The sequence below is a fragment of the Bombus fervidus genome, chromosome 8, assembly GCF_041682495.2.
Source record: "Bombus fervidus isolate BK054 chromosome 8, iyBomFerv1, whole genome shotgun sequence".
In the NCBI taxonomy this organism is placed as follows: Eukaryota; Metazoa; Arthropoda; class Insecta; order Hymenoptera; family Apidae; genus Bombus; species Bombus fervidus.
The window spans coordinates 13,828,945-13,855,680 of record NC_091524.1 but is presented as its reverse complement, the minus strand read 5'-3'; the positions used below and the strand labels follow the sequence as shown (position 1 = coordinate 13,855,680).

Genomic DNA, 26,736 nt, shown 5'->3' with positions numbered 1-26,736 from the left:
CACGCCCACAAAAAATCCACGCGAAATCCTTCCCCTTTTTCCCTAACTATATAAATTTCATCGGTTAACGAATACCGGTTCTATTATGCTTCGCAGTTCTCGTTGAAAAACGGACGAAACGCGCGGGGCTCGCGTTTCTGGTTTTTCGCCAGATTTCGCGCGGAGGACTCGCTCGAGCCAGGTATTACTCATGTAGCGGGACGAAGGCGAGGTTCACACTCGGTAAACGGCCGAGTCCCGAGACAAATGGCAAGAAAACCCCGGCGAGCTCCTCCATCCTGAAATATGATGGCGTTAATTCAAGGCGGCCCTCTCTCGCGTTCGATACTGCGAGGGCGAGCCGCTCGTCAGCCGTTTCCACCCTCTTTCCTTTCCCATTCGCCCTTCAACCTCGACGCCATCCCTTCGCCTTCGGCTCGTTCCTTCGTGTTACTTTTTCCACGACGCCCAACCAGCTTGCTCCCGACAATTATACGGGTGGTTGCACTCAGATACTCGCGTAACTGTAAGGCAACCAACGTTAGAACGTTTGGTACTGAGGCGAGGATTCGGCCAGCCAGAAGGTACAGTAGTTGGTGAAAGTATTCGAACACTTGTGGAAATCTTTTACGAATATATTATGCTTATTGTAGGAAACATCTTGAAATTTCGTTGGCGTTGCTGCAAGACCAGATTGTTGCGATTATATTGGTATAATTCTAAATCAATTTGGAAACGCACATAGAAGCTGCAAGATATTTGGTGGATATATTTAGTCAAAAATTTGTAAGATATATTTAGTAGAAGTTGAATGAAAAATAATATACAGCATGATATGTGTATTTGCGTGTATTCATGATTGTACATTCATTTAAAAAATGATTTCTTCCCTTTCATATATCGCAATGAAACTCTCTTACAAACGTTAGGTGATATCTTGATATGTACATCCTTCGAGTATACTCTTTGTTGAAGAAACAGTATTATATAACCAGCTCGACCGTCTTCGTCGTATTCATAAAGATCGAAACAAATGTAAAAATGTGTGTAAGACTTGCAAGATATTTGGCACAAATTTATATTTCGCAGAGATCTCTTGCAAAGAATTTAAACAGTCAATTGCCCATTATATCGATAAGTCGGAATATTTAATGGGATCTTTAACACATTTTATATATTCAAAATAACTACTCGCGCTGTATGCTAATTTTTTTTTTACTAAATTTATTTGTTTGCAGTAAATATTTGATATCTTTTATATACATTTTCAAGTTGCTTCCAAGCTTCCCCAATTTAATCATGAAAATCTCGTTATAATGCTAATAAAATTTCAAAATGTTTTGTATAACACGTGCAATATACAACAATAAAGATTTCCCATGGTGAGCGTTCAAATACTTTTGCGAGCCACTGTATCTGCTTCCAGTTGGCGAGGTGAAGTTTTGAGCGAAAAAGGACGACAGGAAGGAAGGAAGATATCGAGGGAGAGAAACAACGAAGAAGGTTGGAGGATCCTTCGCAAGATGGATGGTCGCACGATCACGCCATGAAAACGCTAAGAGGCGCGACGAGTCATTGAAAGAGGGGAAGAAGACTGGCTAATGAAGAATAATGCCCTGCCTTTTGCCGATTATTCTCAGAACGCAGCACGTAATCGCGCGAGGTCAAGAAGCGACGTTATGATGCGTCGGATCGAAAGGATTACCGATGCGGTTTTAATGGAGATCTTTGTTCGAGCTTTTTAAGCTGACAGGAATTAGAAGCCAAGTTCCTCCGGATTACTTTGGAATGATTTTGAGCTTCGTGTATTTGTCTGTGAGTGTAGACTGCGAAGACAATTTGGAAGAGGATGAAATTGTAATATATTGAAATTATCTAACTTCAGAAATTGGTTGGCTATTATAATACTGTTAATGTTTGTTGAAGTGGTCATCGCTTCTAAGAAAACTCTACATCTGGTCTTTAGTTTTCTCAAGCACCGAAGCCGTCGATAGCGTATAGACAAAAGACTGGGTCGAAGGCAAACCATAAACGTTAGATAGGCGACGTTGGTTTCGGGGTTTTCAGTCATAGGGTAACACTGCTAGCGTGCGGATCTGGATCAGCTCACATTATATTCCGATTTGTATTTACACTTTAGTATTTTAAGATATATATTTTCTACCTTACAATTTATCCACGCGTTCCTTTGTATTCGCATACATTTAATAACCCGAACAACGTTGATTGGTTAAGATGAGCACGTTGAGTATGATTACGTTATAACGTTATGAAAGTTTGTAACGCAAGGTTAAAGAAAAATTGGCCGAGATAAGTTGGAACGTATGCCATGTTATTATATGTTATAAAACTTATTGTTTATTATTTCATAGGTAGCAAAGATTCACCAAATCTTGCGGCATCCCCAATCGTTAAACATCTCGTCAACGATAATGGAACTCCGCGAACAACATCGAAATCCAAAGACCATACGACTTTCCTCCCCTATGAATTTCACGAAAGAGCAGAGTATCTCGTGGCGCGAGAAAAATATTTCCCCTTCGTACGGGCGGCGTATGAGCAAACTTTCCTTCCTGAGCAGGAACATCATTGGATTTCACGAAGCAACCCCGTAGACATGACACGGGGCGACGGTAAGCCAAAAGAGGGGGAGTAAACTCGATAGGACAGAACAGCGGCCGAAAGATGCCGTGGCTCGAGAATCAATAAACTCTCGGAAGGCGCGCGCGAGTCGTTTCGTATACACACACAAGACCGCGCCCATAAACTTTAACAGCATCCCAGAATTCGAGTCGACTCTGCTGGCTCATAAGCTTGATGAATGAACTTTCGAATCGCGCCAGTCACGATAGAAGTCGACGGATTAACCAGCGTGCTGATAATTTTCGAAAAACGATCTTGACCGGCGTTAACCGCAACCGTAGCGGCCATTTGTATTATAAAGCTGCAGGGAAGAAGATTTGGATAGATACATTGGCCAGCGAAAATATTTTATATTAAAATCGCGAGAAGATGTAGAAAAATAAGAATAAATTCGTCCTAATCGATCGACTTCTTTCAAACCATAAAATATATCAAAAATTCACGACGATCTTATTAAACGATCGTCAACAATGAAACTACGCGAAGAATTTTTCCAGGTAAATCGTCGTCAATTTGAAGACATCATCAATTTCCACTAAGAAATTACTCTTCTTTCGTATACTCTTCCAACCCTAATAAATCAGCGACAATACACGCTCTCTAATTATTTGATTGTCTGTGCGATTTGTCGGTCGTTGGATTTTTGCTTAATGGAAGTATAGGTAATTCGAGAAGCAAGTTGGTAGACGCGATAAATCGAATCCAATGTTTTCCACTCGACAACCGCTTGAACAATGGCTCCCGTCACGTCATCCAAGCAATAAAACCTCATCAAATCACGACCCCTCGCCACCGCGTAAGCTTCCGTGCACGGCTCAATCTACGAAAGCTTATATAAATGTAATGAGACCGTGACCGGGGCTAGCTCATCAATCAAGCCCCCACCAACCGACCAGCTTTTACCTCCCCAACCTCGCATTGGCCACCCTTGATCGTCTTTTCTGTGCCACATATACGTTTCAGCATTATATAGACACCCCCGAAAATGCTGCCCCATACGAGGTAATCCCACGACTTAGCAACGGCCACTGAACAATCGGATAAGCGCGATTCGTTTCGTACGAGGTGGCCACGCTGTTAGCCTATTTTTTTTCTTTCAATACGTCAATCTTGTTGCTGTTTGAGATACAGGTGGGTGAAACGTATCTCTAAAGACGAGTTTAACAGCTCGATAGACGAATTTATTCAGAGAGAAGCAATCGTTCGTTCTTTTTCTAAAATAAATAATATACATGTATACGAATATGTTAGTAGTAATCATTTTTCTAATAAACTAAAGTTAATTATTGGTGAGAAGATTTCATACACATACAGATTCATTGATTAATATTATAGATTTACGGATAAAACAACAGATTGTTGGTACAAATTTTTGCGAGATATAATAAAAATAAAACCGAACAAGCGGAAAAATCCTCTTTTTAAATTTTTACATTCGCCTTCGTGCTACATAAACGTTATGTAAAACGAATATGCTTGTAATTCCGAACAAACGACGCGGGAGATTGTATTTTTAAAATTTAAAACCAAATATATTTAGTCGAGAGAATGCGTTTGAAACACAAATATCGACGTGATTCGTACTACTACCTGAAAACAATACAAAAGATATCTACACGTTTTTCAAAGTAGGAATAAAACGATATTTATCGCAAACTGTTTCGGTTATTTAAAAAATAACTTCAAATATTACGTACAAATACCTGTTATACGAAAGAAAACTAGATAAACGAACAGAACTGAAAATAAAAATACGGCATTCGATTTATTCAATTGAATACATCTTCTTAATCGATACGATAGAAAAGAAAGATTAAATTATTTAATATCGAATTTACGTTACAACTTAATTTAAGATTACGTTCGAACCTAATTAATTTACTGTCAGAGTACGTTTTACGGAAAAATAAATTTTCGACACGATTCCCAAAAGCTTTTCCTGGTATCAATGCATCGTGTCGCTCAGAATTTACATGTTACTTGCATCTTTTAAATCTATGTCTTATTTATTCGTCGCTATATTATTATATCGCATACGTTACTATAATTCCGCGTTGGTGTCGTATCGTTGCAACGGATTATCAATTCTCAACTATCAAACATCAACAAATATATATACATATTTCTAAAATCTCGAGTTTCCTCCGACTTTTGCAGAGAATTCCGCCTTTATGAAACCATAATACCAGAAAACCCAGTGCCAGCCATTCACAGCCTCGTTCAGAAAGCTCTGCAGTTACTCGAAATCAGCATTGATCCAGCGATACTCAAAAAACTAGCCGAGCATTGAAAAGTCGTTGCTCGCGATCAACGAATCGCTTGTGCCTCCTATCGTGATAAACAATCTGCGTTCGAAGCCACAGTTACAAACACATGTGTGCAACGTGCGCATGTATGTAAGTACTTACTTCCATACACACACGTGCGCGCGCGCGTACACACACACTCACATACATACATAGACGCGAGTCGGAACGTAGCGAGGCGTCGCGTCGCGTCGGCCCAGCAATTCGATTCGTAAGACGGGAGACGTCGCGGTCGGAGAGAAGGACGAGGAGGCGAAGGAGGAACGTCGGTAGAAGGGAGAGAAGGTCGACGGTTGTAGGGTGGAGACGACGATGGTGGTGGAGAACAGGAGGAACGAGAAGGGAACGAGGGGAACACAGAGGGAAGGTTGGTCGTCGGTGAAGAGAGGGGAACGGCAGAGGAAAATGCGGAGGTGGAGGTGGAGGAGGATAATATTGATCCCCTCGTAGCCCCGCCCCTCCTTGCCCAGCCGACGCCATCATTATATTATCCACCATCCCTCCGTCTACTCGACATATGCGCACACCTACGACCTCGAAATCTACGGGACCCCCGGTCCATGCACGACTACGCGTTGCTCTTTCCTTCCAAGACGCATCTTTTCAACAGAGTAACAGTATTTGTGTATCGAAAGTAGAGTCAGAGTTGATAGAGTATAGCTTTGCCTTAAAATCCAGTATCGCGCAATTTTATCTCGAGCGGTTATAGCGCAGTATATGGTTTTGTAAATGTAGCCTTCGTACTAGTATGGTGAAATTGAAAGATCTAAATACTTTGCTGACGTACGGTGGTTCGCGTAAGTTGTGGATGTTTCTAGTCGCGGCTAACGTGTTATCTCATGCGTGTATTCGTTTAAAAATTGGTTTCTTCCTTTATATAGGTCTCAGAGGATACCTTCGTATGTACCACTTTTCAGTGTCTTCTCTATTAACGTAATAAAGTTTGACCGTGCGAGAACGGACACATCTACTTATATCCCGTAGATAATAGATGCGGTAGCTGACGAAAGTATTCAAACATTTATAGGAAATTCCTGTGATTTTTTTACTGCGTGTGTTGTACGAAACTTTTCGAAATTTCATTAGCAGTGTAGCGCGTGAGCTATTGCACCGTGTACCAGAGGGAAGTAGATACGTCTGTCCGTGGACAGACGAACGTGAAAGAATAATTATTTTTATGCGTGATTTCTCGCTTCAACCGTATGCCAAAGAACTGAGAGACTAAAGGGAAATTGAGATATAAAATGTTGGAAAATCAGAGCAGAATTAAGTAGGTATACGTGTAGTGTGATTTGGTTTTTGTCGTTGTATTAATATCTTTTTGCGGCGAAAATATGTAAATACGACAACGTCGGAAACTTTGAAACTTTTGAAAATATAATTGCCTTCGGTTTTATCCGATTTCGACTGGCTGTTTCTTACGTCTTGTTCTTTACGTTTCGTAATGGTAGTAGAAACACGTTAACGAATATGGTTATTTCACGACGACCAAAGACGCCTGGAGACAGCACTTCGTTAAAAATAAATTTCGCGAAGAAATCTCGTTGGATAACGGGGAACTCCGAGAGGATTTTAGGACCGTGAAAATCTGCCCGCTACTTATTCGCCTGATGCCGCCACTTTTTCAGTTCTATACATCTTTGACGAGCTCGAAGGGACATCGCTTTGGACGATTGCCGTGGCAGTTTAGAGACAGCCTGCTTGTCGGGCATTTACGAAGATATTGGCTCTTGTATCCCATTTTTCAAATTGTTGGTGTTATTAATTGAAAAAGACGCGACGATAAAGGTGGAACGTAAACGTTTAATAAATATAACGATTACATATCAGACTGAAATATTTACTTGCACCTCGGTTGAACTCGAAAGAATTACTTTTTAACTCTCCCAGAGTTTTTTATTTGTATATCTCAAACTTTGAAATATTTATCAAGAAATCCGTCTCTTTCACTAATTGTAAAAAGAGAATAGTAGAAAAATAGGAGATATAACTCGATAGGAGTAACTGCACCCTATCCAAGTATATCTTCATGGCCAAATATTCTCGAATGAAGAACCGTATCCACTAGGATACGGCGAAGAAGCATCATGGCTCCTAGCACAAATTCTTTTTATCCTTCGTCTCATCCTCCAATTCTGCAATCGTCTTTTTTTCGACACTGTCCGCCATCCTGGCCGCTTTCATGCATTCACGCGTGCTTATACCACCCTCGTACGCTCCTTCCTTCCCTTTTCTTCTCATATTTTCGCTATTCCTCTTCTCACCCCTTTTCGTCCCTCCCACCTCCAGAACAGGCAGTCTCAGTTTCCAACGGTACCGTCTCCATAAATCTCACTATAACGGCGAGATGGATCAGCCGGAATGGCTACATCCTACGTAGAGGGAGCCAGTTCGTACTTGTATCGTGTTCACGTGAATATGTGTGCACGGTTGGTCGCGCACGCGCGCGTATATCCACAAGAATTGCTATGAATATGCGGCTGCGTGCGGCGAAATCGCGTTGTCAGGACTGGATACGAGGGAGGATCGCCTTTGGTCATCGTTCAATTTTGTCATTATGAAACATCTTATTATAGAAGAGATTTGTTACGTGTGAATATTGGCTGTATCGAGAGAATATTTGATTGTTGATAATCGTACGGAAATAAAGGTCTATAGCACGTTTCGGTCAAAGTGAAGCTAGGATTGAGCGAACGATTGTTCGAGGTTTCCATTTTCACGTTTAATCATATTGGCTGTTTAATTAAATTTTTAGTAATGGAATACTTCGTACTTAAGAATCCATCGCGAAAGAATAGAAATCGCTATCATATTCGCAGCACTGATCGATTAACATCGAACGATTAACACGATTGGTAGGAGAGGTAGTAGAGCTTACAAATTTTTGGCTACGTATATCACTTACATAGTGATTTGATATATAAAGTATTAGATAAATATAGTATGGAAGAATGGTTTTCCTCTATGATCTTAAGGGTCCGATAGATCTTTGTAGATTTTGTTAATATGTTTACGGAATAACTTGGATCGATGAAGTATCTCTAGGACCGAAGGGAAACTTAATTAATTAGATTTAAATGAGAATATCTATCATGAAATCGCGTGACAGTTCCAAAAGTTTCAAAATCCCGCGGACAACGAGACAACTTTGTTGGATCGTAGCCAAGACGACGAAACAATCTTCCGGAAGACGACAGCGCAAGATCTGGTTTAGCGAATAGTTTGAAAGCATTTTCACGTAATTGAGAATACTCGCAACTATCGAGACTATATCGAACGCAACTGCAACATATTACGATCTTTCTGAAGACTTAAAGAAGACCATGATAGTTATCTTGTGTTTTTGATAAAATACTTTGGTTTTTGTCGTAAATATCCGATCTTCCACAATAACATAGACGTACAATTTTAAGATGACTATCGTGAAATTCATACGATTCGATCGATTTCATTGAATAAAGTAGAAATTTAAAATGTAAAAAGCAATAAAATAATTAAACGGTAACTTTTTAATAATTGACTTTTATTAGTTTAGTAAAATCATAAGTCGTTCGATTTAAACACTATTTTATAGCAATTATGCTACGTCGAAATATAAATTGAATGTAAGAGAGATTGATAGTACGAAACAAAATGTATTTTCAATCTTTCAAATTGTTTTCTTGCTAGATCTAGACAAGTACTAGAGCGAAAGAGTACTAGAGATAGAAAGTAGAAAAGGAAAGATAGAAATAGATATTATCATACATATCTAATCTACTAGATCTATTAATTAATGAAGCGCCGTGCTGTCGGGTCATTATCATTTTAAATATCTAAGATTGGTAACGTTTAACAAAATGATCCTAAATTAAAAGTTGATATGGACCAACGAGTTCATAAGTAAATTTTTTATTATTCAGACGTAAAAGACATACTAAAAGAGCAAACTACGCATTATGCAAACGAATACTATTATTAAAAAAATATACATGAACCGTACAATATGTTTTATGTTTGTCTACAGCATCGTACATAAGCAATATATATATATTGCTTAAATATAAATATAAATATATATATATATATAGTAATGTATAATATATTTTACAAATTATTACTGATTATTTACAAAATTTGAACGAAGTAGAACGGAAAAAAAGATCAAAGAAGCATCACATATTACTTAATAAAATACAATACAATTCTCCTATTACAATTTACCATTCACAGTTGACGTATCGATATTCCCTTGTGTCCGATTGTTTACGAATTTTTGGCAAATCGAAAGGAAGAAAAGAATGGATGAAACGAAACCAATAATTTCTCCACTCACCCATGGAGAATTTAAAAATCAAAGATACGATCGACACGATACAAAAGATGCCATTACAATTATATTACCCATAATTGATAGTACTCTTCGCGCGTCGATAAAAATAAAAAAAAAAAGATTGAAATTAGTCAGCGTTATCGGACGAATTCTTGACGGTTGCGACCAAGGGGAAAGGATTGGGTAGAAAAAAAAAAAAAAAAAAGAAAAGAAGGGAAAGCGACGGAAGCGAGTATTATCGTTTGTATTAAAGTGGTCCGGAGGGCAACACTGAACGATACAAACGGCATATGAGCCGGCGTACGACATGGAATGGGAAGCCAGCTAGCTCTCTCTTGGTGTGAGCAGTTTTATGGATTTTTTTTATCGTTGTGGTAGTGGACTGTACAGCTGCAGCCAGTGGGATTCGGATATTCAATGTTGGCGTACCTGTATGGATATTAAATTAACACCCGTAAGCCGCGAGTATTAACAACTTTGCAAAAGATTATACGAGATTATGAGCTCAAGCGGAACACGTGATTTTTAATGCCGTGTCCCAGCTAGCTCTCGTGCTTCCTCCATTCCTTTGTAATTTATAAATAGTTACGGCTCATTGCGTTACGCGCGCTATCGATTCGCGTCGAATTCAATGCATCCACCCCCTTTTTTTCTCTTCCGTTCTTTTTCCTTTCCTTTTAGTCTTTGTTTTCTTTCGTTCCGCGTCCCAACAGTCAGAAACCGTATCTGTCGTTAACGCGATCGCTTGGAGATTGTCTGGAACCTGTTTCCGCGACGAAAGGGTTTACGATGGTTCCGTTTCTTTGTTGGCTTGCACGTTGTTCCGGAGGAGTTCGACCATTATTCGATCCCAGCCAAACTAATGTCCAGTAACGATTAAACGAATTTCATTGTTACAAACTACGAACAGACGTTACAAACTCTATGAAATAAAGTAATAAATTCGAGGTAGATTCAAATTGCTGTGTTCTCCTTTTCGTATTTGTCTTCCTTCAAAAGTCGTTCGAGGATCGTTTTAAAATTTGTTACTCAAAGAGTAGTTATTGAAATATTTTGTTCTTTGTCGTTCTCACTATAAATGCGTGCAATTAATTCATATAAAAGATCAATCGTATTTGGTTATCTTATTATTAATTCATGTATCTATACATTTATATTTTGTTCACATCAAAATTATAAAACATTACCTTCAATGTAACGATATATTGTCAAATTGTAAGTCGTATCGAATGATTTGTAATTTGTAAAATTTGGTTGTGACATTTATCAGCCAAGTTACTAGCTATGCTTACGAAAAAAATTGATTAATACTCGTAATTTATGAATTAGTAAAATAACGCCTTTGGACTTATCCCACTCCTTTCTGTATCAACTTTTGTACGTATATATTAATGTTTGTAAATAATGCTTTTGTGGTTCGTGCAAGGATTTTCAACGTCACTGATTAGCGATTATGTCTACATATTTTCGCGATAAGAAAGAATTCCGTGAAACACTTATCACCGGAAGGTGGATTGATTAGTTGCAATTATCGTTACATCTGTGCCATTTTGAACTTTGAATTTTATAAATGGAAGATATGAAATATCTGGCGCAGAATGTGATCTTTAATTGTGTAACTTAATGATGTGTTCTTTTTTAGTTTATCAACTGTAAATTATTCCACAGAATGATAATCTAATTAGATTCATTAGATCGCTATCTCTCAGAGTACAAGCGCGTGTAACTGATTAAATATATTTGAGAAAAATTTCTCGTCACGTTTGTTATCTTTCGTGTTAATGTTTCCTATCGAGAAATTTATTACTTTATGTTTTAAACGTTTATGCTCGTTTGAAACGATCGTGGAAATAATACTCCTTAGTCAAATTTGTAAATTCTCCAAAAATTTGCTATTGTACAATTATGTTTTGCATTTCCACATCTTTTGCGCGTTATTTCACTCCTGCTTCTTACTTACTCGATCCTTGATGCGTCAATAATAGAATCTTTTACTTTTAATTCATTTTCCGGCAGATATTTTTAATCCTTAAATCATCCGATAATAGAATTTAAGAAACTTTGAATTTATTCGATAATAGCACGCTTTACCATTCAATTATCGATTTGTCCTTTACCACTATGGCTATACATCATGTACTTTCAGTTTCTTCTCTTTCTTCTCATTTTAGAAACACGCTATATTAGTACAATAGATTCTCAGTTATTATATTTTACTTCGACCATAAATCAAATATTGTAACACGAATCTTATCGACTAAAGATACCAATATCATAATCATAATACTGTCTATTATATTAACTATCCATGTATACCAGCCGACAACGTTAAAATCCATATCAAGAAATCGTGCAAATTTAATCGGCCCTCTATATATACGGCCAACGTTGGTTTTAATATCGGACGATATTCCGTGGAGCAGCCGCGGAAAATAAATCCGGAAATTCGATAACGTTACTTCGGGACTACAATTCACCGTAAAAGGTTAATATTCACGCTGGTAATCCACCAACGGAATATCGCAGATCACGCATGGCGGCCTTCGACGTTTTCCAACCCCGTCCGCAACGGTATTAACTTCGCGTGCGATTTACAGCGTACCAGCTCGCAATCGATTTACCGTACCTCGAAATCTCCGATACAACCATCATATCGTCTCATCAAAGAATACGTTCGCCTGAATTCACGAAGTTGCATTCACAAAGCGAGAACTTTCGGTTTCGCGGATCACTGCGCGGCAAATCCGACTTTAAAAGAGATAATCGATATTATATAAAGATATTAGCTATACAACGTTTTTAGAACGATACCACCGTTTTTAAACGATTGTCAGACAAAAGTGTCTCTTTTGTACCGAATCATTACACTTTACGTTCTACAAATTCGATATTATGTGGATGCTATAAACAATTTTTGGGAAGATACGTTTCGTTTTAAGCGGTGATTGAAGGTGTTTGTATGTATGTTATTAAGTCATGGAATACGATGAAGAAATTTCAGAATTTACAAATGTTAATATACATACTACGATTATTTTAAGTTATCCGTGGTTCGTGAAAATTTTAATGCTATATAGAATAGCAGGACTATTTTATTTTACGCTTTTAATTCAGTTATAAGTAATATTTACATTTTGTATCTACGAAATAAAGTAAAATGTATACTTCAATTTCATTAATGAAGTATTTAAATGAATGCGTCATTCGTATAATATTATACATATAATTGAATAAATACTTTATAACAAATTATTAAATGAACATAGGTACATATATTATATATATATATATACCTAACAGGTATTAAAAAAAATGTACGAATATACCCTAAATTCTACACGAATACTAAACTTTTATTTTCCTGCAACTTCAAAAGCCTGGGCGCAATCGCAGGAAAAAAGTATCCAAGGAAATCCCGAAAGCAGACTGGCCTCGGTCGCTAAAAATTGTTTTTTCCTGAAAAAGTGTGTCTGTTGCGGTGAGGGCTGTCCCTGAATCAAACGAAGCGGCCGAAAAGCTCGTCTTGCTTATCCCTAAATCCCGCGTATCACCGTAACAGATATCCGCGCCATTACAGGCTCAATCACTGGTCCGTTAATCTGGAGATCTTTGCTCGGCCGCAGCAAAGGCTTCATAACGCGCGAGCGGAGCGCTGGAATCAGGCGGCGTTCGCCGCGAAATCCCGAAGACAGCCGGCGTTGAGCCTTTGTGCACACGAGAACTTACGAGCTGGCAAGTGGCGGGCTCGGCCTGCCAACAGCTGGTTAGACGTTAAACCCCGGCGTATAACCGGAATTCGCGTTGGAGCGCGACAGTCGTACGTGGCTTGGCGCGAAAAAGAGAGCGAGACAGAGAGGTAAATGGTGAAACGAAGGCGAGTCGCGGTTCATCCAGGGGCGGCGAGAGAGAGAGAGAGAGAGGGGAGGGTCAAAGCGTTCGCATACCGGATGCAAATCGGTCTACGGAAGAGATATGCAACCGGACGACCGCAGTGCAGTACGGCGCAACGCGTGCATCGGAATGCAACCGGCCGTTGCAATGGCAAAGGTAATAATTGATATATAGCGATGGCATTGGCCGCTGACAGCCGCTAACCCGGCCGAATACGGATGACACCCGGTAATCCTCACTCTCATACCGGTTAGTGTCCACCTATATTCCGTGGCGTCCCATTTCCCATTCCCATGGCGTGTAAGCTCGGCCCCTCTCCTTCCCTCTGCTCGTCTATCTGCCTTTCTCTAACCCTTCTATCTCTCTCTCTCTCTCTCTCTCTCTCTCTCTCTCTCTCTCTCTGTACATTACGCGTGTGCGTTTTCTACCTCGCTTTAACTCTGTCGGTCTCTTGTACGCCTCCTCTGTTCCTCCAGCAGGTGTACCAACACACGAATCGGCGACGTGTGTCCGTCGCGAGGGTGGTGAAAGAAGCGAGAACGATACCGAACTGATAGAGGTAGATAGGAACAGTGGGAATGCACCGAGAGAGTGGAAGGGCAGCGAGAGGAAGGGGTTGCAACGAGGGTGAGATAGAGAGGGAGGAAGAAAGGGAGAGATGCACGTTCGCAGTACTATAGCGGAGGCTGCAGCATACAGAGAGTCCCGTGCAACGACGCCGCCACCACGCGGTGTGCGGTGCAACCATACTAATCCGCCGATGGATTTATGGTCTTAATCACCGGCGGATTATCTCGGACAGCCGCGCTCTGCTGCCACCGACCGAAACATACGCCTGCCTCTTTGCAGATAACTCTACCCAGCTCTCTCTATCCTCTCGCGCTTTTCCTCCTCTCTCATCCTCTCCTTCTTTCTCTGCAACCTTGCACGCCTTGCACCCTGCTTGCACCGTGTGTCTTCCTTTTTCTATGCTTCTTGCGACTCGTTCCGCAGACACAACGTCTGCATCTGGATCTTTTACGCGCCGGAATAGACTGCTGTAATCGAGGACTGTGAATCGACGGAGTGGCGCCGAAGCGACGGCAAGGTGAAAATCGAACCCGTCGAATGGATGGAATTTCTGGCATTTCTTATTCGTTGGTTTCTGCAAACTGACGACGGTCAGGTAATTTGTGAAACCGCGTTGTCGCGGAACATCTCGCGGCCGAAATTTGCGATTCTCTGGAATCGAGCGTGAATCGACAATCCTTTAGTTAGTTCATAACGATAATCCTACAGTTAGTGAAGCAAATCAACATTTTGAGACTTTGAATCTACTCGCGTATTTCAACGCTCAAAGTTATTATACCTTTAGTTTAATAATTACTTGAGTCACAATGTTATTCTCGGCTGCCGAATTTCTTATAATAAACGTAACCGATCGTCTTGGAATAGATTCCCTTTAAATACAAACCTACATATATTTCAACGCGTGCCGAGATTTCATTTAAAAATTGGATTATCTAGTTTTAAAGCTACCTGGCTATATGAGAAACATATAAATCACCGAGAAAAAATGTGAAAGCACCGGTAATAAATTTCTGTTGTTGTGATATAAATTACGCAGCGATAAAACAAATAGTATAAAATAACAAAGAGCCAGCTCAGTTCTACGAATTTTTATAATGCAAATTGTTTGCTATTATATGCGAATATAACCTTCGTACATGTAGACTGTTACACGCTTTTTACGAACGTATATTATTATTCGTTTTACAGAAAATAATCGTTGTATTGTTTATAATCCCAACGTAATTTGTAATACAAAAGAAAAACTATAAAGCAAGGGAGAATGTAATTTTACGAACGAGCGGTTTCATCTATTTTATAGTAAACAATCGCTATAAAAAACGCTATTACTTTCATCGTAGCGCACCTGACCAATTCTACTTAAATTCAAACGACTTAAACTTGACCAATTCAAACGAAGCATTATCACGAAATATCCTATCAAACGAATCGAATCGGCCTGTTCTTTCGAACGATTTCGCCTCAGGTCGTGAACCATCCGATTCAGATATCGGTTGAAATACCGGCAAATCCGTGGACAAAATAGATAAGCTTTCGCGCATTTATCGGCAAGCATTAAATGTTGCGTCGGGATTAATTAAGCGTAATGCCGCGGCTAGAATTGACTAAATGCGTCGGAATCGGTTCGCGTAAATTCCGCCGTTTGCAGGTTTGTGTCACGTACAACTTTCCACCGAAGGACGACACAACAGCGCGAAAGCACGGTTGAATGGATCCGACAAGGATCGCGGTTCGTACCGTAGACGCGATTTCGCCTCGCGTTCCACGCTGAACTGACGGGAACACGTACCGTGCTTTGCCACACGCGATTCGTGTGATAAATTGAAAATTTTGAGAGTAGTCTATCCATAAGGTTAACGCGAAGATTTCAGGCTTTTTGTATAGCGACTTGCGAAAGTATTTGAACAGTTTATCGTAGGAAATTTTTATGTACATACGGTGATTACAGAAAGTATAGGCACATATCTATATTTCATACTATATAATATGTGTTTATCGGGTTCTAAGTTTCATCTTCATAGTAACAAATACGTGTCGCGAGTATGAAAGTACTGCTAAACGATACGAAATGTAATGTACTTGGAATTTGATCAATTAATATGTAAATACTATTAACAAATATAATTTATTACAAAATAGCTATCACAAATTGCAATACAAATTAACCATTTTCTACTTGCCCTCTCGATTTCATTATATATAATTACGTTTTTGCAAGAGTAGAATATATTCTCAGTATTTTCGAAACGTCTAAACGATATTCTGAAGAACTTTCACAAACTACTACTCGTTATGAATTATCTTTCCTTCGAAGAGTTTGAAGTATCGAAAGACCGTATTAAAAGACCGCACAAAATTATTATACTTCGTTTTTCTTCTTTTCCGAATTTTGAAACGTGATAACCCATCACGAGTAGGATAGTATGCACTAATGCTCTAATATCAGTTCTCCTGTAACGTTTTCCCGTAATTCCTTATTCGATGATCAACTTCGACTACCGTTAACCGTGCGTCAAAGCCAAACGAAAGGAAGCGAGCAAAACGGTGCCTCGATGAAAACGTTAAAATTCGCGAATGCATCGGTGGTTCCACGATAGTTGGGATCCGCAGAATTTTGGTACATGGCGTATAGCGGCGTGGCGGGAATACCGTGCCATGCTCTGTGTGGTTCTATAAATCCAGAAGGGCTTACCGGCGCAAAGCTTCCCTTGTGAGCTGCGCAACCTCACGTGACCTCATACCTGCCCACTTCCATCCCTGTTTCTCTTTCGATCCCTATGTTTCTCGTCCGAGCTCTCATCCACTGATATGACCGTTCCTAAAAGCCTTGCTGAAACGCACGAAACCGCGAGGATTGTCAAGTCGAGAAGCATGTCCCGGTCGCTTGATCCAACTCAAATTGTACAACGAGACGCGGATTCGTCTCGTTTGCTCGCGTTTTACCCCGAAACGACTGGCGATGAATTTTTTCTTCGTTCACGATACAGAAGGCTTGCTTCGCTGGTCCTTTCGATATTATTTTTCCTTTCAGGATTTCTCGTAACTTTCGATATTTAAGTTTATGAATTTATTTGCTCGGTGTCGTGCTTTTTTTTTTTTATTTTTTTTAAAGCGCGATGCGATGAGTTAGATAACGGAAGAACGTTTTATAATGTGTTACAGAGTAGTGAAAGAGTTTTATCGGACTTGCGTAGGTACGGTAAATTGGTTAAAAAGTATAGACTTTTAAAGCTTACAGACTCTGACGATCCTTACGAAAATTACTTTCACAGAAGAATTTTTATCTCCGCGACTATTAAACGTACGAAGTTTTCTTCTTAATTACTTGCAAAATATTTTTCCAATAATTATCGATTTTAATATAGATACGATATGATACGTAAGTTTAGTCGTTTTCGTGCTACAAATCGCAGTACGACGGAATCTAACGTTCGATAAATATGTAGTTAACCAAAACTGTAGCTTGGTCCAGTCGTACGGAACGAATAAAATCGAGAGACATATTTGTATTAATTGAAATTAAATCACCTTCCAGAAATCTACAAATAGAAAAGTAGAATGTATATTATGTTTTAATAAGCAGCTCGTCGCGTATTTGATTCCATTAGTTTAAGATTTTCCTTGATACTCATATTTCTCACTGACTAACGTTTGAAATTCTCGTTGTTGAACTTCACACATCAGACGCGCAAGACAAGCAGAAAAATTGACCGCCTACTTCTCGAAAATATCAGGTTCGGTGGGCAAAGAAATGGCATTTTCCGGTCACGAGCCATGTCTGCAGACGCGAGACTGGCGAGACCTCGAGGTATCGGCCAGTAAGAGCATGAATTGTTGCCTTTGTAATCGATACTTCAACGCATCAATGCGCCCATTGTAAGTTTCTGTTGCTACTTCGATCAACTCGATTTCACGTCACCCTGATTCGTGTTCGAGCTCTGACTCGGATCTTTCAGAATGAGTCGAGCAACTCCGTTCACAACGAGGAAAAACAATGCATCGACGCAGATAGATGAATTTCCATTCTCCGAAACTTGTTTGTCCGAAATTAGACGCATGATCGATAGACGTTCGCTCAACCGGTGATAACGCGAGAAAACGCTGATAGCGATGCGTTACCTTCACGCAATAACGAAAAATTCATCAAAAATCATCGATTATCTGTGCGATTATGTGCGTTCCGTAAAAGATAATTAGTCACGAAATCGATAGACTCGTTGATGGAAATTTATAGAAAGTTTAATTCAGATATAAGTCTTGCAAATCTTTCAAATAGTCGCGATTATTTAGAACTCGATGAAATTAGATTTTTTGCAAAGTGTCTGGATTCGCCGATTAAATAGCGTTTAATACGATTACTTATCGATATTAATTATTTAAACGAATACTTTCTTATACTGTTCTTTGTTACTGATAATATACAAATATTATTTTGCTGTCGATGCAAGTTTGCTTATTACTGACTTAAATATTGTATTTGGAATTGACTTATTTTGCATAAGAATACTTTTATCGTGATACTAAATGACGTTTTTTCATCTGGTTATCAATCTTTCGTTATGATCAAATTTCATTCTAAAGTATAGGAAAGCTGTCGCTTTTTGATAAGAATAGAATTCTATATTACGTATAGTAAATTATGCAAGTATCGCGTCTTAACTTTCAACTCTCGTAATGGTTATTTAATATAAGTATACATATGAACACTGCGTAATAGTCGTTTGCTATCAAACTGCACCATGTTTCGCAATGTAAGATTAATTTTTTATTAGTAGCGCTGTAAGCAAGATAAACTCGCTTAGTCCCCGAGTATTCTAGCGATGTATTGTAAATCAATCGAAACACCAGTCGTACTCTGAGTACCGGTTGAACAGTTAGCAAAAATAAACGTTCCTTTCTTCGCAGCCAAAATTCGGTAAATCAGTATACTTGTTTAATTCAGAGAAATTAAAACGATTCGAGAAAATATTCATCCTTCCCTCTGCAAAAATCGTAATAAACGAAATTAAAAACATTCGATTGTCATAAAAATATTATTGAAAATAACAATTTAATCAAAGACCGATCGAGAATATTTTTCTTGCAGCAAAGCGTAGAAATGGATTTCTCAGCAATATGGTAGGAAAACGTAAGCAATTCGTAGACTGCGAATTTTTATCCATTTGTACAAAATTTGAGAAAGCGTACAGAATGCATGTAATATGCAGAGATCTATAAAATATCCAAAGCAGAGTAAACGTTATAATTTTTCACAGATGAAACAAAATTCCGTTTAAGTTCTTTACTTGTGCTTATATTCGTGAAAATATAAATTTGCATAAAAGTAAATCGCAGCCTATTAATTAGGAATAATCGTCACTCACCCTGACTCGTGGTTCGGGAAGCTTCGTGAACAGACCTATCTCTTCCCTGGTCGACATATCCGGATACCGATTCCTCATGAACAAGGCCTCCAGCTCCTGAAGTTGTTGGGACGTGAAATGCGTCCTCTGCCGCCTTTGACGTTTGTTCTTCTTTCCATCCTTATCGTCCGCGTTATTTACCCCAACTACACCATCCGGAGAGACCACTCCTCCACCGGCGCCCAATTCGTGTTTCACCTCTGTTGGTGTTGCAACATCTGAAACGTGTTAAAATATCACATTCTCTAGAAAACCATGCCGCTTATACTACGAGAATTCGATGTACCATTACGATTAATAAATCGAGTCTCATATTCTGAATAAATCACACGTTCGATGTTGTAACGAGGGAAATGATCTTTCTCGCGTGAAACGACAAAATGTGAGTCACTCGTAGCATAGCGAAATATCTGTCGTTTGTTTCTTTATTCCATTTTTCCTATTACGATATTTAAAGGCTTTCGTAATTATATTGGAATCTTCATGAAATTAAGGGACCACCTAAACGCGAGCCGACTCGCGAAAGAACATTACCTTGTTGAATCTTAATTTCGGCAAAATCCATCGACAAAATATTTAATAGCCTAACTCGTTAGATATCGAGATACATAGATAGATTATACTACATGTGTGTAATACTATACGACGTGACGATCATGGATCGATTAGACCGTTTGATCGGTAATCTCTGCCATGGCTAGACCGTACCCTGCCGTTCGAGAATAACACGAATGTGTTTGTCATGACCGTGACAGTGACAGGTGAGGGTATTTCACCCCTGACTCCGCAAGCAGCGAATCGCCAGCTTCCCTTACTCGTATTGACAACCGTGTGATCGATTGCCTCTTTTTTCAAAGAGCACCGCTATCACTGCGTCTGATGATGCCGCTAACTATCTTCTAACTAAGACGACCATTTCTATTTACAGAGGTGGCAACCCAACACGAGATCGCTCCGATACCAACTAAGTCGCGTCACGAAGAACGTTCGACTTTTTTTTATCACCGTGTTTCAATTTATTCAGTATGATCCTAATCTACCAAGGTTTGTAATGTCGTACATGAAGTTTTACTGTTCTCGTGGAACAAGATATTTTAGTCGCATGACAAAGAGTACACGTTACCAGGGATTGAAGGAACGATATGCTTCATAGGCCATTTTGTATCGTTAATTACCTTAATACCGATGTTATCGTTGAAAAATATTTGCTTCGTGTTTTATTCAAGATGAATTTAAATTCGTAGAAGAAACGAAAGATTTCAGGTTTGATTCGATTCCGCCAAACAAAGACTATCAAACAAAGAATTTTCAACGCGCTGCGACACATTCTCGAAAAAAGGAGTAAATGATTGTCAAAATATATCTAAGAACAAGATATATAATCGTATTAGTAAAAAGTAGGAATATAAAACTTTTAAATATTTATGAAAGAAGAAAAGAAAACACGGGAATTCCGCGAAAAGGAAGTATAGTCAGGAAATAAAGTTAATATAATCACTAGTTATACTTACGAGATGCTAAATCTAAGTCTAAACAAAGAAATAATTTAACTTTCAAATCTTTTCTTCTTTCACTTTCATTTCGGCTCGTTTTCCACTCGCCAATATTACAAAATACAGTCTCCTTAACGCACAAATTTTTCCTCAGTTCGGCCGCAATTTACAATGAAATTTCCCCATGATAAAAGCAGTGTAACGCATAGTGCAAACGAACGTACAACGTTATCATAATCCTAATTTCCATAAAGATCGATCCCTAAAATAATCTGCTAAACTAAAAACAAATTTAAACGATATTGCAAAAAAAAAGAGAAGCTCGTCAATTCATATGCAATTAATTCAGAGAATTAATTCGTCCAAATGAGAGTTACTCATCGAAGTATGTGGAATTCAAACATCTTTCTCGGCTGACTGACGCGAATGAGAGGAACGTGGTGGACTCGGTCGAAGGAGCACGAGAGGCCTCGCCCTCGTCTCGGGATTACAACGAGTGAAGTGAGATCCGTCCCCGGGGTTTGTTGTTAACCAGGCCCGTAAGACTCCGGGAGATATTTCAATTTGCAGGGATTTGGGGCGGCTGCGAGAGTGCCGGCTAAGTGCCGAACAAACCTGCAAACAAACGACGCCAGCATTTTCCTCGTCTTTCTCCTGCTGCACCCGACAACGGCACTCTCTGTTATCATTTGATTTCACAGTGGTTCGTGAGACGGCAGCTCGGCATCGTTTCCCGCTGGAATCTCCATGCTATCCTACTTGATCGATGCGCGAACCTTTGCCTTTCCTCGCGCAAAAATGACACGCGACTCTATGTATTTGTATTATTTATGTATGTATTATTTGCACAGCAGTTTAATGGATTGAGAATATTGCGTTAAAATAAACTTTTCAGTTGATCGATCGGGGTTACGTAAGCGTATCAGAGAAGCGTGTTGTTTCAAGATTTTTGTTAAGAAGAACGTGTTTGATCGTGATATTAATAGGAAGTTTCTTGGCTTTGGATGATTTAACACGCGATTACATTTTTGTTGATAAAAGCTAGTTAGTATCGTTAGGACGAAGTTACATAGTAACGTTATGCAGGAAAATCTGTTAAAAAGTGGATCAAAGGTACCGAATATATTTTCAAGATAAATTATCTTTAAGATAAATTCGATAGTTTCTTATTCTAGATCTTTTGTCCTTGCTTTCACCAGCTCACGTAGTGACGATATTTGCTCAAAGTTATTTCGAAATCTTAAAACGGTACATCTGTGATATTTTCTGCGATAAACATTTTCATTCGTCGAATTATTCTACAGACCTGTGAAACCGTTAAATCGTGTCTCTTCGACAACTCGCACGTACGTACACCGACTAATTCTACGCATACTAATTCCACGAACTACGAATTCCCCTTACTCGTCGAAAATAACCATAAACGAGGAAAGATCATGCAGAAGCGAGCTAAACTATCTGTCTCCTCTATACCACTCTTGGTTACGAGCTATTCTCGTTAACTACTCCGCATCTATTGTCTAAATACATAGTCTACATCGAAATCCAACAATGTTTAATCGAATTTCTATCGTTACGCAATTTCGACTTAACTGGAAGCAAATCACCTCGAAGACAAACGAATCTAAGCGGAACCACTCTGTCACGAAGAAGCGCAACGTCGACGAAGGTTAACGTTAAAAAAAACAAAAAAAAAAACAAACTGGAAAAAAAAAAGAGAAACGTCAAACGAATTGATTTAGCGAAACGAATAAACAGGGAGGAAGGGGTTGCGATAGAGAAGTTGCTCGTAAAGTGGCGAGGCGTACCTTTTCGAATATCCGGCCTGTGTGTCGTGTTCGTGCGGGACCTAGGCTGTGCGGTAGAAAATCCACCGGAGGGTGTCGTGGGTGTCGCACCCGGTGTACTGGGGTTGCTGCCACCGGGAGTGTGAGCTCCGTGACCCGTCAAATCGAGCCTCGCCAAACCCCCGGTCACCTCGTCCCGGAAGTCGCCCTGTGCCCATACTGCAAAACGCATCACACCCTCTTGCAACATCGTCTAAGCTCTCCGCAAGCTTCGCTATTTACTAACTTATTTCGTTACTAATCCGGAATCCCGCGGGGTCAGTTTCGGCCCTTCTAAGACGACAAAGGTGTTTCCTCGAGCGGCAAAATGGGAAAGAAGAGTAAGGAGGCAAAGGTTTGTCGAATATTTGAAAAAATGTAAACGATCCTGCCCTTTTGTCTATTTTTCTTATCCAAGCAGATTATCTTATCTTCGCGTCTTTCCTCTTTTAGTTTCTTAATAAATCTTTTATACCGAGATATGTACTAACGCGAGGTAATTTTATTTGATTTCATTTTCCAGAGATCTAACCGCAAAATTTAATCGAACATCCTGATTGCCAATAGACGTAGAATTTTAAAGGAAAATTCTATCTTTTCGAATTCCGTCTTTCCTCTTACAATTTCTCCTATTTCTTCTCGTTTTATCCAAACAAATTTTCTGCTTTTTGATACTTGTATATCTTTCTCTTCCGTATCTTTGTCCTGCTCAATAAATGTTGAGTCAATACGAGCCGGTCTTATCCGATTTCATTTTTGTAACTTTCCTGATTTATTTACGTGTTGGTGTTACGATTACCAAATTCTTGAATACTCTTTTCCATTCTACGGTGTATAACATTTATCGACCACTTCGCTCGTCGATGTTCGACAATTTTAGTAAAAAAGCGAGAATCGTTCAACTGGTATCGGTCGTTCATTTAGTGTCGCGAGAAAGAATGCAACGAACGTTACAAGTAAACTACGTACACTGTAACTTCCGAAGGCACGAAACTATCGAACAAGCACAGAAACACCTACCAGTCTTTGCAACTGATCAACGACAACAAACGGTAGCGTAGCTGGCGTAAAAATATTCGATTCACGCTGACGAAACATCGTTTCGAATGGCGGACTCGTGTTTTCGTTTCCAACAATCGTGCGTGAAAAATCGCGCGTATAAAAACGCACTTCACAGCCCGAGAACCCCGACGAAGCACTATTTTGTCTCGTAATTAACAGCAGCATACTTTCCCCTCGCGTTATTTATTCACATTGGGTGCTCCACTGCCACAGGAAAATAAAAAAAAGGAGAAATGGATAGAGAAGAAAAGAAAAGAAAAAGTTGGTTCGGCTCGAACGAGCGGTAGTCGAGAATAGGGCTGGCGAGAGTGAGCTGTCGGTGGTAGCCAGCCAACGGAGAAGTTAATCGGCCAGGCCGTTTAGTTTCGCTCCGTTTAGTTATATTTGGTTTCCACGGGGGCGGCAAAGGAGAAGGGAGGCGGTTCACAATTAGTCGGCGCGTAACTCGGGCTCTGATTTAGTGTCACGAGCCAGCCACGGACCACGAAAACGCGCGTGTCACTCTTCCAGGATATTGCCAACCGTGTTACGAGCTACTGCGCGTGTTGGCTGTCTTCGAGACGCAGTCCCAGTGAGAGACGCATGTACCGTGTAGACCAACAAGGATATTATTCACCAACGTTTGAAACGTAAAAACAGGCGCAGGCTGCTTGCATCCGCGAGATGCGACGTTAAATACTCGAAACAATTTGGCAATTTCAACGGTTTGTCTCTCTAAATGCTTCAGGTATAGTTGAAACGCATCCACAGGGAAGAAATGTCCGTCGAACTTTTGCCGAGTTTTTGCCGTTTCGGTTGTTACCGCATTTCATTTATACGGACGTTTGCAATTTTGATTAATACGTTTCACTCGAAGAAGATTTATCGTTTATGTGAGTTGCTATCTCCTACGTGTTACCCCTGTAATAGTACATTTTCTACATTTTCTGGGAAGACTCTGTTTTTATATTTGCCTTTATATCTTTAACAGAGCGATGAAAACATATGGAAAATAAGCCTCGCAGAGAAATAAATTTATAACTCTAATTTATTATTTCGTATAATCTCCTTAAGGGTTGCCGTTTACTCAGTTCAGAAATTCAATTACAAATTCACTATCGTACAAAGTGTTTTTTTATTTATAGCTACGTATCTACGCGGGTTATTACGTAACTAGTTTTTCAAATTTCCCGAGTTTCGATTTGCGATTTGTATCTATGTCGATATTGTACGTATGTTCTAAAAATATAAATATTACGTATCGTGTAGGATTCGAGATACAGACAGAGAATGCGTTAAAACTTAACAAAGAAGCGAGTAAATGCACGTATCCGATTATCTGAATACGATTTAATTAATTAGATCAATGAACGCAATCTCGTTATACATACGAATTATCAATTTATCCAAATTATTCGGCTAAATAGAGTTGCATTTTATAGTAAACATTGCACAGCTGGTTTGGTCGATTAAAAAGGATAATCGTTAATTTTTGAGAATGAGCATAATTGAGAAGTTACGAGTGTAGCCATGTCTGCTTCGCAAATGCTGCGTTGTTAATATAAACCGAGAAAAGTTGTTTCGTTTAGAAAGAAGCGAGAATATACTTTATAAAGTGGATTACGATTATTTAAATACAACTAAATTTTCTTAGAAGCTTAAACATGAAAGAAGATTAAACGTATCTGTCAATTAATCCTTGACAATTATTCTCAAGTTTAGAATTTACTCAAAACGTTAGTAGCTACAATAATTGTCGAAGAAACTATTATAACTCGTAAGACAAACTTTAATTGTTTAAATATAAATACGTTTTATTATGAACCTAGACACAAAAACCGATTAAATGCGTTTATAAATCATTATAACGTTCCACATTGTAAATTTGAACAATACGTGAATTCAAACGCTGGCTGACGTAAGCACATTTAAAAAGAAAATGAAAATGGAACAAGAGATAGCTGGAGGAAAATAAAAAAGAAATTTAGGAAGAAGATCTATCAATTTGACTCGTCCTTGAATTATGAAATCCGAGTCCTACTGTTGAAAATGACAACGTGCGATCGTGCTCGCCCTCCATATGCAGATGAGCTGATTAAAAAAAAACATTAACTAGAAGATTGTTCGATCGATAGTATTAAGATGTTCTTTTGCTTTTTTCCCCTAGTCCATGTAAGTGTGTGCAATAAAGGTTTTTCGGCTCAGAACGGTGTGATAGATTTATCCATACAATATAATAATAATTATTGTGATCCTACCTCTGAATATAGAAATAACAACACCTACGATAAATAGATGTAATATAAATGTTCAAGGAAATTCATCTTCGAGGAGTAAAAAAGAATTTCTTCTACCAGTTACTATAGATATATACGTTATTTCCAACATTTACAAAGCATTGCCATCGTGTCTATCTCCAATTATTCGGTGTTGCTCGAAAACACTGTTTCCCCTTCAGAAAATACGCAGTTAACGTTGTACGTGTAAAACAATAATTTTACAACATTCCTTATCGCGATTCGCGATCGATAAGCACGATCGAACGAAAGCGCAGTCGATTCATATTTTTCACGATCATCGTTGCACAACGCTCTTCGCCTTCATTAAACTGACTCACGTTCTTCCAACGTTATATACACGACACAATGTTAACAATGTTGAGTTGTTGAATCGATACAACGGTCGATAACATTGTTATCATTTCGAAGCGTTTTCTATGTATCAGGAGCGTTTTCTTCGTCATTTTTCTTGCAAATGAACAATTCCGTGAAATTCGCCGATAAAGTTGCCTGTTAAATAAACTGCACGAAATAGTTTCTTTTAATTTACGAGTCTGCAAATAGATCGGTTGCCTGTTTGATCGGCTAACGCGGAGAACACGTGTAAAGTGCTACGAATGGCCATACGAGGATAAGCTTCATCTTGCTGATGCGATGGTTAGGTGGTTTGTTTGTCAAGGCCAGTCCCCTAAGAAAAGCGGCCGTACCGCAGTGATGTCGTCGTTATCGGTGATGCCTTCTCGGCAAACAGCATCTGAGAGCTGGAAACATGGATTCCGTGCTACTTATCACGATCCACGTAACAGAAGAATGCAAACGATGTAACACGTTGTAAATAAACGGCTAACAGGCGAAGGGACACGACGATGACTCGTCGTGAGTTCGAAAACAACTAGCAGCTGATTTCGATACGTCGACGCATTTTCGTGAAAAGATAACGCTCCACAGAACTGTTATAAGTTCTGTACGACGAGTCGAAAATCACGGAGACGTA

At 39.2% G+C, this 26,736-nt stretch overlaps 1 protein-coding gene across 6 annotated transcripts in view; it reads right to left on the bottom strand.

The window, feature by feature from the left end:
* Positions 1-26,736, bottom strand: part of Ptx1 (pituitary homeobox homolog Ptx1) — a 44,376-nt gene that overhangs the window by 1,769 nt on the left and 15,871 nt on the right. For 2 of the 6 annotated variants that reach the window (XM_072008106.2, XM_072008107.2), the window contains exon 2: positions 19,065-19,321. In XM_072008106.2, the coding sequence (XP_071864207.1) occupies positions 19,065-19,321 (257 nt within the window). Of the gene's footprint in view, positions 1-19,064; positions 19,322-22,404; positions 22,603-26,736 lie in introns of all 6 variants that reach the window. The other 4 variants (XM_072008108.2, XM_072008109.2, XM_072008104.2 and 1 more) reach the window with 3 other exon arrangements.